Source organism: Sturnus vulgaris, chromosome 2, assembly GCF_052056855.1.
Source record: "Sturnus vulgaris isolate bStuVul1 chromosome 2, bStuVul1.hap1, whole genome shotgun sequence".
NCBI classification, from domain to species: Eukaryota; Metazoa; Chordata; class Aves; order Passeriformes; family Sturnidae; genus Sturnus; species Sturnus vulgaris.
In genome coordinates this window covers 10561020-10578880 of record NC_142244.1, presented here as the reverse complement: position 1 = coordinate 10578880, position 17861 = coordinate 10561020, and the positions used below count along the sequence as shown (strand labels likewise).

Here is a 17861-nt window from a genome sequence, read left to right as displayed (position 1 = left end):
AGGACTCGGTCACCTCCAGTAAGAAAGAGGAAAGGGCTCTTGGTTGTTCTGCTTGTGGGCCTTGAGGACATAAATGCAGAGACTGACTGACTGAGTGGCAGATGTATTCTGGCTCACTGCATTTATGAATATTGTATTGTTCCAATTTTAGTTGTCATCTGTTCCCTACCCTTTGTCTCCTCAGTGTTTTCATAGATGACAAACATTGTCCAGAGGGACTTTGGAAACATATCTCAGCTTTGAACTTTGTGTTGAGTACAAGATGGTCATCTGAAGCTGTGTGTGTTAAAGCTTTGAGGATACAGTGTTTAAAAAGTGTAGATAGGAACAATCCTGAAGAGGCAGAACTAAAATAGAAAATAAGATACTTCACTCAAGCATAGTGAAAACTTCAAGCAGCAATAATGACAATAATAGAGGAAGCTGCTGTTTAAATGAACAACATCAGCCTGGATAACTGCATGAGACTAGGAGCAAAGAGTATTTTTCTTTTTTCTAGGGGAAAAAGGTAGAATGGCAGAAATTCTTCTTCTGAGGGAAACAAGTGAGGGAAACCATTGACTACTGATAGAAATGTTTTTGAAGCCTTCTCAGAATGCCCTGGCAATTTACTGTGTGTTTTCTCTTCCAGACTTTTAGTGGAGACTAGGAGTTGCCTATTTTGCATTAATTAAGCTATTTTTTTTTCACTTCTATTTATACTAACTTATAGGACAGGATTACTAGACCTATTTTATTGACTTACAGAAGAGGCAGAGAAAGAAAGAAACACAGAAAGACATCAAAGCTGAGTTCTTCAAAGTACACAAACTCCCTCAGGAAAGTTTTTGGTACCTTGCAGGTTTGTGTATCTGTGGCCCATGGGTCAGCTGACAAAGTGGTCTGGACTGGAATGAGGGGTTCAATCTGCATTTGCCATCTCAAGGCTGGTGCCATAACCAGTAAGACCTCTTTTTGAGTTATTGTTGTTTTGATTATATATTCTTCCTGTAAAATTAGTTTCAAAGTGTTGTAGCTGATGTGCCATAATAGTTGCCATTTGAATTGCTATTTGTTTTCCAGATGGATTTCACTAGAATTTATGTAGTAGAAATTTTTGCCAAAAGAATTAATTCAAGATTATATCCAAACATAGAGAAAAAATTCCAAATGGAGAGAATCTGTTTTCCAAAACAGGTTTTGATTTTTTCATCTTCTTTATGGTTTCTACCTCCAATTAATTATTATTTTTTTACAAGACTGTGTAATATTATTTATGATGAAACAGATAGAACTACCTGATTTTTTATTAAAAAATGTATAATGGCAGCTTTTTTATGGTTTGAGAGAATAAAGACCAACTTTACCAAAACTTTATTTTTTGTACAAAGCACCATGTTAAACTCTGAATAGCTGAACACCTGAATCCACTTTAAATTCAGATGGACCTCTTTACAATAACAATGCCTTAATGTTTTAAGTTTCCTAGGGCAATTTTTCCTGAAGTGTGATCATTATGGATAATGATAATTATGAAATTTGTTATTTTTTAAACACTAGCTTGTTGTATACAATAGTTATTAACATATATTCTGTAGTATAGGTGAATTATGAGGATGAGTGACATAGCATACCTAATGGCTATTTAGTGGCATTTTTTAAGAGGAAGTGTAACCACCTGAAAAGGAATGGTAGACTTCTGGTTTTCTTTGTTCATAAAGTTTGTGTCCTAGAGCAAGATGGCAAAATTACTGCAGTTGTACAAATGATATACTAGATTCCAATTAGTTTGTCCTTAATGAGGAGAAAAGGAAGGATTGAGGCAGTGTGATGAGACTTGCTGTTGCAGCAAGCACTATTAACTTCTGAAACCTTTATCTAACACTTTTATCTTCATTCTCCAGCCTAAAACCTTCACAGCTATCTCTGGTCTGTGGTGTTTCAAGCAGGTATCTGAATTGGAAGCCTTCATTCAAACATTATAGTTCAGAGCCAAAACTAGGTGCAATTAAATCAAATGCATGCTTTTAACTCAAATGTACATTTCTGAAGCCATGCAGCACTGGCATGTGCATCCTTTGCCAAGGAGAATCTCTAATGGAATAACACATTATACAATGCCTATATGCCTGCCCTGCACAGAAAGTGAGTTTTGCTTTCAGATATGTGCATTTGGCTTGTGTAATGTAAGAAAATGTCTTCTCAAGACAAATATGCCACTGCTTGCCTTTTGAACAATACTCATGGAAGGCCTGAAAGGGTACAGAGAACATTTTCCCAGCACAAACAAAGTTCTTGTTATGTAATTTCTTTGGCTTCAAAAATCAAGCAAGCTGTTTGGTTCTATACTGGGATTTTGAACCTGCCAACTCTGACAGCTCCACATAACCATGTAACTCTTGTTTGGTGGTGTCACAGCAAACCTCTGCTTAAGTTGCTTTAACCTTGTCCTCCAGATGAGATTCGAAAAATGCTTCAAAGGTGTTATCTGTCAGCAATTAATGTGAAAGTCATATCATCTGTGTTCCTATAGAACAAGTTACATATGGTTTTTGTTATAAGTGAAAAATAGGTAAGATTTTGAGATATAAAGAACAAAAGGAGAAGAGAATTTCAGGTTCTTTTGTGTAGACATTTGTGAGGTTTTGGTTTGTCAATATAGCATTAAAAACATTACTAAGGTATATAAAGTACTATTAAAAAAGTATCGTTATTTGTAAATGAATTCAGATATTTTTATGAAAATTACTCTCAATGTTTTCTGTTCTGAATCATACACGTACCACCATTTCATAAAGAGGGTTTCATTAAAATACTTAAATCTGGTGTTGGGTGGGTGAAGGAGGAACTTTTTGTGTTTTAAAAATTTTCCTTTTTAACTTTATCTTTAAAAGGTGCTGTAAAAAGGAGTTATGTTATACAAAATCATAATATTCTAGGCATCCCACTGTAGATTTCAAATAAGTATCTCCTTATTAAATGTCTTTTCCAACATCCCAAAGTATGATTTACTTTCAGCTCTTTTAAAAGAAATAAGCATGCTAATCCTAAATTAGTATTGTTTTAACTTTTCTCATTTTGTAATTACCATATTATTCTCTGTAATTTTATTTCTTCTATATTATTTTGTTTAACTTTTGGTCACAATCCTCATCAGCACTGTTTAATATCTCAGGAGACCTAGTCCTTAGACCTACTTTACAATAAACACAGGGAAAAGTCCTTATCAGCCAAAAGTTGTTTTTTGGTTAGTTTGTTGCTTTTTTCTTTTTTCCAGTTTTAAACTGACCAGACTCTTCCCACATGGGTGTGCCTCTAAATCCCTTCCAAATTAAACACAGAGATATAAAACCAGTATGCAAACAATAGCAACAGAAGTGCATCTTATTCATTCCTTCTTGCTTTTCTTCATGAGGATCCTTAAGCATGGCCTTCAAATATACCAGAAGAGAGAAATGCACTTAGATGCACATCCTGCTTTCTCATGTGACCTGTATTGATTCATTTTAATTGTAATAATTTAACAGTAGAACACTGGTTCCTATCCTTCCTTGAAGTTGTCATCTTTGGAGGGAGCTTGATTAGAAACATTTTACCCCATCAAATTCTTTCCTTAATTCTGAGGGGAAAAAAAATCTGCTTTTAGAACTTTTGATCTCTAAACATAGATGGTTATGTTATATGGTCCTTTAAACCCCTTCCTCACCCATCCAGAGACTATGCTGCCTGTCTCATAATTATATTATTAAATAAAAATAATTTTCTCATAGTAATGATAGGAAGGAAATAAGACCTATTCCAAACCCTATAGAGGTGAACACATCATATAACTTTTTATGTAAAAGTATCATCCCTGAAATTGTTAATTAACTTCAGGAGTATTAATTTATTCCAGCTGTGAATTCTCATTGCAGCTAACATCAAAGACATGACATTAGTTGTAGTATTTCTGTATGTGTGTATTTGTCTTTAGGCATAAATACATGGCAACTGAAGGGTTCTGAGGCTTGAATTACTGTTTTGGGAGGTTTTCCTTCCTCAAACGTGGTATGATCAGATCCTGTAATATTGAAGAAAAGCAGTGAAAACCAGAGGCCTTAGAAAATGTTGATAAACAGGTAACAGAACAGGGAAGATTTACTTCCCTACCATGGACACAATGATTTCCCAGGTTGGTATACATGTACAATTTTGGAAGACTCTTGGACAAGTTAGTTAAGAATAAAATCATTCAAGATGTGGAATAATCACAAATACTATGCTAAACCTCTCAAATTACCTAGCCATGTCAGGCTGGAAGGAGAAGGTGACTGTGCATTACAGTATTGCAACTTTTGAACAGAAAGCGCCGGGAGCTGCTGAACCAGATTGGTGGTTTTTAATGAAAGGGAATACAGTTAATCTGTGTATGTTTCATTGACAAGGTTCTGCACTTAGGAGTACAGCACAGATGGTATAAGCAATGAATGCTTATGTCTGACTGTAATTGATCCTATCAACAATGACATACCTTTAACTGGGTTGTATCACTTTACGTCACATATGGTTAATTAAGTAAGAAGGGCCCAAATACACTAAGGAGATTTTTATGTTTATACTTAGGAAAACAGTCTAGACAGGTGTTAATGTAAATGAAGTTAGTACTTGTCAAAGGTGAAATTCTCCATATGTAGCCCTGCTTCAGTCTCCAAATAAATATAATTTGGCTATGTCTACACTAGCAAGTAGTGAGTAGCAATAGGACCTGATCTGCAGAGTGGAACAGTTGGTGCTGAGGATTTTGACTTTTGACTTTGATTTTTGATTTTGATTGTAGGGATCAGTGAGAAAATGGAGGTTCCTTCAGTCTGGCTCTGTTCTGATCCCACTGGCTGGAGGTCATGGCTGAGGGTCATTTGGCTTAGGAGTTCACTTGCTCATTCCCTGTATTTACTACCTTATGTGTATCTTGGGTAGCTACATTTTTTTCATCCGTAAAACAAAGCTTACCCTTCATTTCCAACATCTTTTAACCTCAATAAGAAGAGCTTTGCTTCCTGAAATAGACCTTCCTTGCATGCTTCCTGAATTGCCATCACAGATAGGAATTGTCTTTCCCTATCTCTTTCCCATGTCTACCCATGATGATGTAGCACAACATCATGTAGTACAAGTGCTGCATGTATTTGGATTGGCCCTTAGTTGGGTACTCTGTCTCTTGTAGAAATACTGTTGGAAAAATTACATGTCTAAAATTCTTTCCTTCTATGGCCTGTATTTTCCACAGCCAAGCACACCTTCCTTTTGCTTTGTCCAGTATGGAAAATGATATGACAGAATAGAGCTTGTTGTGTTCCAGTTTAAGTCCTGGAGGTCTCCATAGGTACAAATTCTTTATAGCAAAATTCTCTATCTCTGTATTCAGCTTATTTCTGCTTTACATTTGAAATGTTTTGAAGTAGTTTTACCTGCAAGCCACTGTATATTTAGTTCAACGTACACATCAGAATCCACTGGCCACAACTGGGTGTCCCAGAAGAAAATCTCAACCATATGCTGAGATGCACCTACAGTAAATGCTCTTAGCATTTAAATGACTGCTAAACTACATAACCTTATTGGCTGATTACTCTTCCAAAACAATTATTCCTACAAAGATTTTTTTTTTTTTTAATAAAGAAAGAAAAGGGGAAAAACTAATCAAACACTTTTAGGCTTTAGATGTACTGTTCTAGAAAGAATAATATTTCATGCCACCCAGTCCTTATTTTTAACATCAAGGTAGGTCTTAGTTTTACTTTCTTCTGCTGGACATACTCTTTGCTTTTGGTTTTCTCTAGTAGGCTCTCCTTCCTTTCAGAGCAAATTCCTGTTTCTGTCTCTCTTTATCCTTAGCCCCATTATATGTTCTGAAAGAGATCTGCTTCACTTCATGTGTTTTTTACCAGCTTCTCCCACTTGAAAATATTGCAGCTGCTTGGAAACCTTAATTTGTCACTTCTGAAACACATACTTTGTGGATGTCATGCCTAAACTTTCCCATCCATCCCAGGTGGCTGTATAATTGCCACATTTTGATTAGCATCATCAGTTTTGGAAACAGAAACATTGATATCATTCTTAAGTTGACATTAAGTTAGCTGTGATAACCATTAGCTTATTGCCAGCATTTGACTGATCCAATGTTTCTTTGAACGTTGTCAATGTTATAGATTGATATGAAAAACCTGTGCTAAAATTATTTTACTAACACCTAGAATTTAGCAGTCTGCTTATTTATAAAGTGAAAACATATATAGTTGATTTGGTTAGGATTGCATTCGGTTTTTAAATATATAATATCAAAAACATTATGAAACAGGACACACAAGATTATTGTGGAACATGGGATCTTGAGTAAACTAGAGAACATTTAAGAGTTACTGAATAAAAAGTCCAAACTCCTTCTACCCTTTAAGAAACTGAGATTGAGTAATTATGACAGCCCTGTCATAGAAAGGGTTTTTTTTTCCCCAAGACAATATAATTTAATATGTTGAAAAATACTTGGATGTGTATTTCTCTTTTAACTTAAAGACTAGCTTAAACATCACAGAACAGTGACGCAGAATTTAGAAATAAAAGAAGTAAGCCCTAAAAAGGGAACAAGCTCCTAAAGGCACATTTTAATTCCTGCTTAGTGTAGACTGTTTTAGATTTAGCTCTTTTCTTTCCATTTGTGTTTTTATGCTTAAAATTAAAGCAAAAGCTCTATTTTTCTTATTCTCTGTAAAAATAGCTGGCATTTTGTCAAAGCTTGCTGTAGTGTTGCTTGTACATAGTAAAAGAATAGCAAGCATAGCAATCTAAAAAAATGGACAGAAGTAAATTAATTCCAGATTTAATGGGATGTTTTGATATACAGTCTGGAAAAGAAAATGTTTTGGGGTGACCTAATTGTGGACTTCCAGTACCTGAAGGGGAGCCCACAAGAAAGATGGAGAGAGACTATTTACAGACACATGGAGTGACAGGACAAGGGGAAATGGTTTCAAACTTGGAGAGTTCTACGACATTGTTATTTTTCAGGTATTTTTCAGACATCTTCTAAAAATTTCTTAATTGGACTGCTTGCATACTATAAAATATGCACTAAATTATCTTGATAAATCAGCTTAAATTGAAAGGTTTGAGAAGCCTCTTAGTAGTGCCTGAGCTCTAAGTTTCAAAACAACAAGAAGTCCTATATTTTATAAAACACTTCTATGTGTTGTGCTACTGTGGGGTCAGTCCTTCTATGCCTTGTTCCCATTGAAGCAGGGTCTCCACTGTAAGTTTCCAAATAACTTTAGGAATAATATCAGCCAGAACCATCAGCACAGTGTAACACTATTTCTGAAAGAAAGGTTCATGTATGCTCATAGGAGGCTGGCAATGGGGCAGGAAGGGAAAATTATTCTTGTATAATTTTTCTTCCACCAAAAGTACTTTTTTGTCTTTACCTAAAGATTCTCCTGAGTTACGATCTTTGATACAAAAAGTAGGTTTGCAGATAGAGCAACAGACGCCTGGGACAAATTTCATATAAATATAAATAAATATAAATATAAATATAAATATAAATATAAATATAAATATAAATATAAATATAAATATAAAATATTTTGTTGTTCATGAGTAGCAAAATCACTCTCCATGTATATGTTATCAGATGACACAAAGAAACTATGAGAATGCTATCAAATCTGAAACCAAGCATTATCAGCCATGCTGCAGGATTTTCTTTGCAGTGCTCATGAAGATGCAAACGGGGCAGTTCCATGTAAAAGTACAGTCAGGAATAAGAGCAGCAGCTTCTGAGTTGAAAGATAAGTCTGTGGAGGTCATTAACAAGTAGAATAAAAAATCCAAGTGTTTAAGCATTTATTATGATTTATTTGGTGTAATATGATGCTTGTGTTCTTTGGACTCAAATGAGAAAGAATGGAAATCTGGGAATTACATCTATTTTAGTAAAAAATGTAGGAGCAAGTAGTCTGGCTAATCTTAAATACTATTCCATATATCTGTTAAAGATATTGTTGATCTGATATTTACAAAATCATGAATTTTGCTTTGTCATATTTTCTTGTTTTATCCATTCTATCCCAGTAAAAATATAAATATCTTCCCAACATTGTGTGTGTGTTGATAAGTAAATAACTGATAACAAAATAAGGAAAACTTTTATATGAAATTGCATGTGCAGTTTTCTTTTATATATCTTTGTATGAAAACATCTTCCACCTAATTATTAAGGGATTCACACTGTTTGAAAGGAGAAGATTCTTTAAAAAACCAAAACAGAAAAGAAATAAGTAAATAAAAACAATGTTAAGAAGAAATATCTACAGGGCATTTAACATTTGTAGTTATTGCTCATCAATTTGGTCTAGAAAAGAAAGAAACTGATTGCATGTGGAAATCTAAACAATTTGGTTAAATATGAAATGTTAACTGCTTAGCAGGTCAAGGGAAGGGCAATATAAAGCTTCAAAGATAAGTAACATTTGCAGACATCTTATCTGTATTCTACCACAAAATATTTGTAAGGTCATTTTATTGTCAATTTAAATGAAAAACAACAAACAATAAAACCCCAAAACACAAAATCTCTAAAATCTCCCAACACATAATATGCTGAATAATGGTAAAAACAAGATTTAATGGTTAAAACAAGATTTTCTCTGAATTGGAACAAGAAATTTAATAAGTTTTTAGAAAGAATTTTTTTTAAGTTGCCACCTTTACTCAAGCTCCACATCCACAGGCTTCTTCACCATTTCAGCTTCTACCTTGAGTCATTGTTCCTTGCTTCCTTTTCTGCTTTGCTGCTGCCAAAATCAGCAAAATGCATAATCTCATTGTGACCATGGAACTGCCGTTTATTGCAATATTGACAATTATTTGTGTTATTAATTCCAAAGTGGTTTTAAAGTTTTGTGATTCGAAAGAAATTTAATGAGTAAACTGAAGAGCCAAACGAACTAAACCTTATTTTTTTCTCTCATTTTCACCACTAAAATTTGAAATTAACTTGGTTTTATTGTTCTTGATTGTATTCTGTGACTTAGTGATCACCATCAGCTCTGGAGCCTGCTTGACTATGGTCTCCAGAATGATCTTCCAGGTTCTTAGTTTCCATGACAATTTTCTCTGTGTGTCTACCACCATGCTGAAAGAGCAAATATGATGAGTAATAGACTATCACACCATGTTTATAAGATTTAGTCATGAATACATCAATCCTGGAAATGCCCCTTTTATATATTTTCCAAATGGTGGAATAGAAAAATTCGGCCCATAGCAATGAAAAAGAAGTCCTATAAAAATGGATACAGAGGTAGATGGTCCTTAATAAATGAGCAAACCCCTTTGCTGCCTCTCTAGTTTGAGGAGGAGCAGGTTTGTGCACTCTTTCATTTTAAAAAATTGTTCATAAATCATATACAGTTGACTAAATCACTAAAGTTGCAGCCTCAGGACTTTCTTTTATGCATGAAGAGAAGTAATTTCAGCTATTATGTTCATATTTCAGTCATATGTGATTCATATTCTTTAGGTTTACCTGAAATAACATTTTTCAGACAACAGTAATCTTTTGTTCTTTTTTTTTAATATGAAAATAATGACTAATATATTGCAGCACTCAGTACAGGAAGGAACATAGTAATGCTACATTTGGAAATAGAATTTGCAGTTGCTACTTTTTGTCCCGCTTCCTCCCTTCCCCTTTATTCACTCTCCCAGTCCCAGTTATGGTAAACTGTTTATTGTTAGGTATAAAATAAAACAGTGTTTATAGCTTCAATATAAATTTAAGTGAAATAAAACACCAAGAAAAATTCAAGAAGTCACCCTCAATACATTAAGGTTCACATAAAACCTAAAAAGTATCTTTTCAAGATACTGATGGAAGAATGGTCCCAGAACTGTTTGGTATTTTTATTTTGGTGTCATATTGTGTTGAATTCCGCTTAATAGAACTATCAGAGAACTACTTTCTTAATTTTTTTTTTTAATGTTAATGCATTTAATGCAGAATGGTTTTGGTGGAGGAAGGGCAGGAAATACTTTTTAATTTCTTTTTTCCAAGTTTTCTGGAAATTTCTAGGACATTTATCTAATTTTAGAACTCAAGTACAATTGAACCATTGAGACTATTCCATATGAATGTTTTGACTGACAAAAGTAATGAGAAATGTAACATGAGTTTTAGATCGAAAACATTGCTTCTGTTTATCATTCTGCACTTGATGGACTTTCAGCTTCTATTGCAAACCATACTTGCAGAGGTTTAAGAACTTGACTGAAAAACATTCCCAGCTGTAGTGCTTGGAATGAAGTTATCCAAATTTTGAAAAATTTTGTGGGTATGAATTCTGTATTCGCTCAGGATGTTATTTAGTTTCTATAACTCAAAAATATATGTATATATATGAACATTGATTTTTTTCGATTAGTATGACCAGTATATTGAATAATCATTAATGGCAATAGAAATTCCAGTCATAAATCAAGAGAATCACAGTATTTAGTCTTAACCAGTTGCCTAACTCTTCAAAGACTGGAATAAGAGAGTTGTATTTTCTTCACTAGATCCATGTTTAGTACTGCAAACATTTTGTAGCAAACCAAGGGTAGAATATGTTTCTCACAGAGCTGTCTTTGCAGTTGCACTATTGCAATGTTATTGACCAATGCTTTCAATATTCAGAACTGTCATTACCTGTTGGGAATGATTTATTTTTCAAAGCAGTGTAAAAATGCCTGAAGTTGGGTGTGATCACATTTGGAGGTGCTGGGAGGTAAAGGCAGATCCTCACTGATTGTTCACTTTCAGCACAGTCCTTCCCATTGCCCAGCTGAAACAGTCTGGGGCTCCTCTCCAGGCTGAAGTGCAAACTGATTAGTAAGTCAGGAGTGGAAGAGAAATCTTTGAATTTGACCTATACCCTTCCATGAGCTCTTTTCCCTCTTCTATCAAGCTTATTTGGCCATGTCAGTTGACCAAAGAATGTGGATTATCTTGATGGCAAGCATTCTCACAGTTATATGCTGCAAAATTAATGCTAATATCATATATTTTTATTAAATTTTACTTATTAAGTTTTAAAAAGTGTCCATGAACTCTTTCTTAGCAATTCTTCATGGAATTATTTTAGTTTGTTTCTTCCCAAAGAAATTAACCCTGTGTTATGCTAGAATGTATATCATGGTGGAATGGACATCAGAGTCATAACAGGTATTAAAATTTTTACTACTAGATACTAAAGAGAGATTTTAAAGGGATAATCTTTATAGCAGCACTTCTGATTTTTATTCTGATTGTTTTTCTGATTATTATTTATTTCTGAAGTTTAAAATTCATTATTGCTATGGGTTTACATATTGATTTAGTTGCTGACCCTAAAAGTACCCTTAAAAAGAGTTCTTTTGGGAGGTTAATACTCTGAAGTAATCAAGGTATCATTTGGGTTGGCTTCTTACTGCTACTGTAGGGGTTTCTTTAAAGTTTTAACTTCACAGGCAAATCTTTTTATACATGACGCTGCCATCAAGTGGCTATTGAGTAGAACCACTGTGTTACTCATCTCTAATTAAAATGTTTTTCTTCTTTTTAATTAACAGCTTGGTCTGAAAGAAGGGAGTATTATATACCTGCTAATTGAAAGAAAAAAAGTATAAGTTTACTGCTCTCTGGACCAGAGCTGTAGAGGTAGATGCTCAATAGTGCTTTGAAAGAATGGGATTAGATTGATATCAAATTTTGTTGACACTGATTTTTACATCAGCTTCAACAGACATTAGGAATCCCTCTGGTCACCTTCTGAACTATATGAGTGTCTTTTTGAATTTTCAGGCTCCTTAGTATACAGTTAAATCTTTTCTTTTAGAGTCTCATTTCAATCCATTCCATCAAAACTCCAAAATAAAGATGTAGTCTATACTTGGTCAAGGACTTGAAGATGCTGGATTTAAAAGGCTAGAATTAACATAGACAAGAAAGAAATTTACCCTTGAATCAAGAAGCTGATGAGTGAATAAAACCATATATTTATAATAATCCAACAATAACAACTCATAAAGTAGAAAAAAGCTTTAGATTTTCAGGCTTTGGTGGGGGTAAAGGCAGTAATTCAGCCCCAAATTACCATTTGCAATTCATCAGAACCCAAAAATTGGCATTCACCAATTACCCCCAGTTCACTTCCAGTGGTGTAGGGCTGTTACCCAATTTAAGGCTAGTAATGATAAACATCCCTATTCTCCTGAAGATCATTTGCCTTCTTTCACCCTCTAGAAATAATAATAGAAAATCATGTGCACATTTGCATTTGTATTTACTGTGTTTGAATTAAAGCTGCAAACAGCTCTGATTCACTAATAACTGATGAAAGTGTCTCATTATTGAGCTACAAAACCTCCAACAAATTAATGGAAATTGCAAATCACCTTGAAAATTGCAGACTCTTTAGTCCTATATTGAGTGCTGAGAAAACTGCATAAATAGCTTTGTTGCCTAACTCTTTCTTTTGTAAAAGTAGTTTTCTTATTACATTTTTTTTAAAAACATGGTTTCGTAATTAAGGCATGGCTAAGAAACATATTTTTTGTTGTTGTGTTTGCTGTACATGAACATTTAACATTATATTAGTGTTAAATCTTACTATGTTTTGTTCCTTCTCTTTCATATAATATTTAAGACCAAGGATTCTCTGCCTCTGATGCTAAACAAATATTTTGGCAAATTTTCTCTCATGACCCAAATTAGAGTACAGGATTTTGCATGTTCTAATTCTTTTCTGTACATAATTGATTTTAAAATCCATACACCCGTGATGTTTTCCTACAAAATGAAAGCTCAATTAGAAGAAAATATTTCATGAAAAGGAAAAAAGTAATTCCATGTATTTCTTTGTTCACTCTTTGATTTTTATTCTATCTGCCTAACACCAAATCTAAAACTAGTGCATGTTCCTAGTTAGGAGAAAATAATGTATGGAAGGTGATCTCCAGCTGGTATAAAATTTGGTAGCCTCATAGTCATGGAAATGCATTTCAACAGAATATTAGTTGCATTTCTCTAAAAGATAGAATGATTTCTTCAAAGTTCTAGATTCTCTTATATCACCCCCGTTCCACATTGCAGCTGCATCCCTGAAATAAACCTATTTGATTTAAAGGGACATATTTCAGTTTAACATAGATTCAGGATAAAAAATCAACAGTTTGTAATTTTGTCCATTTTGCCAATATATGAGTCATCATTAAGCTTGTGATGAGTAATTTGTCATAGTTTTTGCAAACAATAGAGATTTTAAAAAGTTGCTTAAGGCACAGGAGACAATCTTTCTGTATGTAAAGCTTCATATAGCATTTGTGCTAGTGTAGTGTAACTATGGAGGTACAGAATGGGCACTTAAAGACATATTTTTTACTATATTTGAAGTCACTTGAATTACTGGAATACGAAAAGCATTGTGTGTTGAAGCACCCTCTAGTTAGTGCTAAGAGAAATCCCAAAATTTAACAAAATCTTTGAACCTCCAGGAACACAACTGCTGCTATTAGTTGGCAGGTGCCTTTTACTAGGAAAGCTTTTATGTGACTTTCCAAATTGGTTCATTCCTAGGGCTGAATGACCCATGAGATGTCCATCATTAGCTCTGTCCAACAATAGAACTTGAAGTAGCAAAGAATTGAAGTTTCTGTTTTTCCTGCCTCATTGTAGCAGGCTTGATGAGTGAGGGAAAAAAAGGTCCCTTTCATTTTCTCTTCCTCTTTTTCTTCCTTCTAAACCACCACCTTCTGTTTTTTCCTTTTGTACTTTCTTGGTATTATTAGTAATGTATCCACAATTCTTGCTCATCATTTTCATTCTACTCCACCACCCCAATTTTGGTCCTTTTGCCCTTGGCCACTATCTTTACATTTGATAGCAGCTTGCTAGACTTTTGCACCAAATGATGAAAGATGAAGTATTACTGCATTTTAGCTTCTTCATCTCCAGTCTGGGGACTCAATTACTACCCCCCAAAAGCTGTGAAAACATTAATGTTCTTTTGTTTGAAGCCCATAAAAGATTTTTGCTTTGTTCTGTTTCTATGTCCTCTCTTCTGTGTTCTCTCCACTCCTTAGTCAGATGAGCAGTGGATACTTGAAGCTTTTGAAACATCATTTAACTGAAGAAAATTAGTCAGCTTACTGTTCAGGACTTTGCATGCACTTGTCACACTTTTGAAGTAGGTTTTGTTAAATATGTTGAGCATATGTAGGAATCAAATGCACCTGGAGGATCCATCATTTCCAGCATCAATTTGAATGCAGGTGAATTCAAACTGAGCAGACTGCTGTGTTTCTTTTCTTCTTACTGTGTTTTTTTGGTTGTTTTTTTTTTTTTGAGATTGCGATGTTTGAGAAAGATTTGGCATGTGTAGAAGTCTGTGAAACCCATCCCTCAAATACTGGCTCTTTAAATACTGTGATTTCAGAGGGATTGTTACATACCAAGATTCTACGTTACGAATGTACACAGAGTTCTAAACAAAAACTCTGAGTTTGATTGTTCATGAGACATGATTACTCAGGAGACTCGAGTAATAGGCATGTGTTCCCCATCAGGACCTGCACACAGCTTTCTAATAGTGATGGAAACTGTGTGTGTTGAGCAGATGGGACAGACCATGCCCACGGCTTGAAAAAGGCTTTGCAAGGCCTTCGTAATAAGTGAATTCCCGTTTTCTGCATTTCACATTGGAATGGTAATTTAACTTCATATAGAGTAAATGTAAACCAACTTGTGATGATGTGACTAACTGCAAATTACTTTTCATAGCTGCTACTTTTTCAGCTGGGATGCAGAAGTTGCCTTAGATTAAGCTTGAAACTTCTCCAGTGACAGTAAAGTGCTGTCTAAAATAATAAAATGCAGATGGGAGTGGAATAAAAGCTGTGTTTATATATAAGGAGGCATTGTATCAGGAAGGTAGTCTCTATGCAGAGGTTAACATTTGTATAAATAACTGTTATGGAAGATGAAGTATGAATTTAATCTATACAAGTCATTGTATTTCATGGAACTTTCACTTGACAGTTAGTGGCAGTCATGAAAATGTAGAACATCAAAATAGTATGACAGAACTTATTAAGTGCATTTTCCAGCATAGTATTTTATTGCTGTTGTTTTGATGACTGATCAATTACACTGCTGTCCTTTACTTTGTGTCCTTGTAAAACCTGTTCTGATGTACCACAGACCTAAGAAAAACAATGTAATGTTATGATTTTCTTTTTTTACCTAGTCAAGAGGCTGGAGCTGGTGGTCTTTTCTCATGGGCTGTCATAGATGTACAGTAATAACAGGTAATACCTAAGCTTCATTATCCACTGCTTATTTGTTTAGGTAGTTGCTGGCAAAGACTAAAGGATTATAGAGATGTACCAGTTGTCATGTGTTAGATTTGGAAGGAGAAGACTCTAGGCAGCCAGTTTTGCATGAAGCATATAATGATAGTATTGTATATGTTATTTCAGTGGTATGTTATGTTTCGTCTACAGGCAGTTTATAGGTGGATTTATATTATGCAAATAAAGGCTTTAATTTCCAAACCCTCTGATGTAATATTTTGGAAACCCAGCTATTTTGGTGTAGGGTGCACATGAACACCAGCTATTTTGATGTTGAATATCTGAAGAATTTCTCTCTTATTGCCAGGTTTAATTTTGGTTGTGTCTAAATGTGCAGAAGAAGAAATTCCTGCTGAGCAGGATTTTGAAATGATAAATGTATGCAATTCCCAAGTGGCTTTTTTCCTCTCCAGAGTTTGGAATAGAACCTAACACAGGTTTTTTCAATCTCCTGGTGTAGCTGGTAGGCTCTCTGCTTGATATTAATAGTCAGTACCATCATGACTCCTAAATGGGGTGATTCCTTCTGTAAGTCATTAAAAGGCTGATAAGCAAGCCCTCCCCCAGACAAGAGCAATGCATCCATCTGTGCTGTGTCAGCTTTACTTAAACAGGTGAGACTGAAAGACCAGGAAGTGGTAACTTCTCTCCATATTGGTTGTGTAGGGTCCTTGTTCTCTAAGAGAAATTTTTGTCTGAAAAGTTTATATTAAAAAGTGAAAATATTTAAAGAGTCAACACAGCATCGACTTAAAGGCATAGGCATTGGCAGAGTGACTGGTTATTTAAGCTTTGCAGTGAAGCAAGTAGCTTAAAACTCCAGACATTAATGCTTAGGACTATCTTTGTGAAGTATGCAGTGAAAAGCTAAATCTGATGCCTTGTCTCTCCAATTTACACAAAAATGGCACTTCAACCAACCACAAGTTTATTCTGGATATTCAATTGAACCTTGTTTAATATTTATTTCTACTCTAGAAGAACATTACAGGCAATGAGGAACTGGCAAAAATTACAGACTCAGAAATTGAGTTCAGTTTACATTAATTTATGATCAAATGCTTTCTTTGATTGCTGCAAAGGTGTATCTTAAGTCACTTAGCAAGAATTAATATTTTTCATATTAGTACATTATTACTTGATTATAAATCAGTAGGAACATTGTCTGTTGCAATTTTAGAGAAACTAAGACAACCAAAGGCTTGACTTTGCATGTCCTTTCATACGCCTTTTGAGCCTTGTGCCTTTTCATCAGCAGAGGAGCAGAGGGGGTTAAATTATATCCCATGGGATACCCATTGAGCCAGGAATGGGGTTAGAAAGAAGCACCAATAATCCAGATCTCTAGTCACCTTGAGCTGCTGTATCACATATCACACTCCCCCTAGAGCTGCTCACGTCTCAGTACTGTGTAATGCTGTAAATAGTGTTCAGAGGGTTTCATTACCAAAAATCTTCATCATTTATTTTTCTTGCTGCCTTTTTTTTTTCTTCCTGTTTATCACTTCTTAGAGGAAGTAAGAGAAAGTAAGTCCGTGCAAGATATTTACCCACAGAAAAAAACCCTGGGAAATGTGTCCCTTTTTCAGAAATCAAAACTACAGAAGAAATTATGGTGGTAGGAGAACAGAGCTAAGCTTGTGTATGAGCTCAGGGATCTTATGTGCCAACGCTGAATTTGACTGACAAAAAGGATGATGTTTGAGACAAGAACAGCCTTTTTGTCTAGCAAAACAATAAGATCTTCTTCCTTGATAGATTCTCAGCACTACTCAGTATAATAACATGATAATTGGTCCCAAAGAAGGAATGAGTAAGATTGGATGGTGGTCTTTGGGGACCCAGTTGTGTTATATCTAATCTAATTATGTTTGATACTGACTTTTTAATACATATGGTAGCTATTTCCTTGGCTTGGAACTAAGGCTTATATGCAAGCTTGATATTTGCTTGGTGTCTGTTCTAAAAGCACACAAATTTTTTTTCTTAGGAGAAACCCCAGCTATATCTGTCTCATGTCATGCTGTATTCTAATTCAAAACTAAAACTGATTTGTTCCAGAAGATGTCTTGAAGCATAAATATGTTGTGGCTTGTGGAAATGTGGGAGGTGTGATGGAAAGAGCAAATGTCTATAGATTGTACTTCAAAAAAGCACTGCAACTTGCTACAGAAAAGACATAGTAAGTTATTGCTGCCTTGGAGCAACAACCCGCAGCAGGCATTCACCCTTTTGCATGAGACAATATAAACATTTTAGTGGATTTATGAGCATAAAGGAGCATCTGGAGATGATGAGATTGTGCAAGACTAATTTTAGAGTTTGAATTAAACTAACTCCATAGCTACAAAAGTCACTGCCATGTTTTCTGCTCTTGTTTAAAAGATGTCTATGGACCACAGCAAGCCCAGATTTCCTAATCAAATGGAACAGAAAAGTCTAGTGTACTACTGCTGGTGGTGGTGTTGTGGGCA

General features: G+C 34.7%; 1 protein-coding gene across 21 annotated transcripts in view; it reads left to right on the top strand.

Moving 5' to 3' along the window:
- Window positions 1-17861, top strand: part of LOC148224620 (uncharacterized) — a 319037-nt gene that overhangs the window by 197774 nt on the left and 103402 nt on the right. For 8 of the 21 annotated variants that reach the window (XR_015800105.1, XR_015800080.1, XR_015800074.1 and 5 more), the window contains one exon: window positions 15282-15342. The exons of the other annotated variants lie outside the window; for them this stretch is intronic. Coding sequence is in view for 4 of the 8 variants with exons in the window: in XM_088157766.1 (XP_088013892.1) it covers window positions 15282-15325 (44 nt within the window). In the remaining 4 variants the exon portion in view is untranslated. The remainder of the gene's footprint in view (window positions 1-15281; window positions 15343-17861) is intronic. 21 annotated transcript variants of the gene reach the window in all.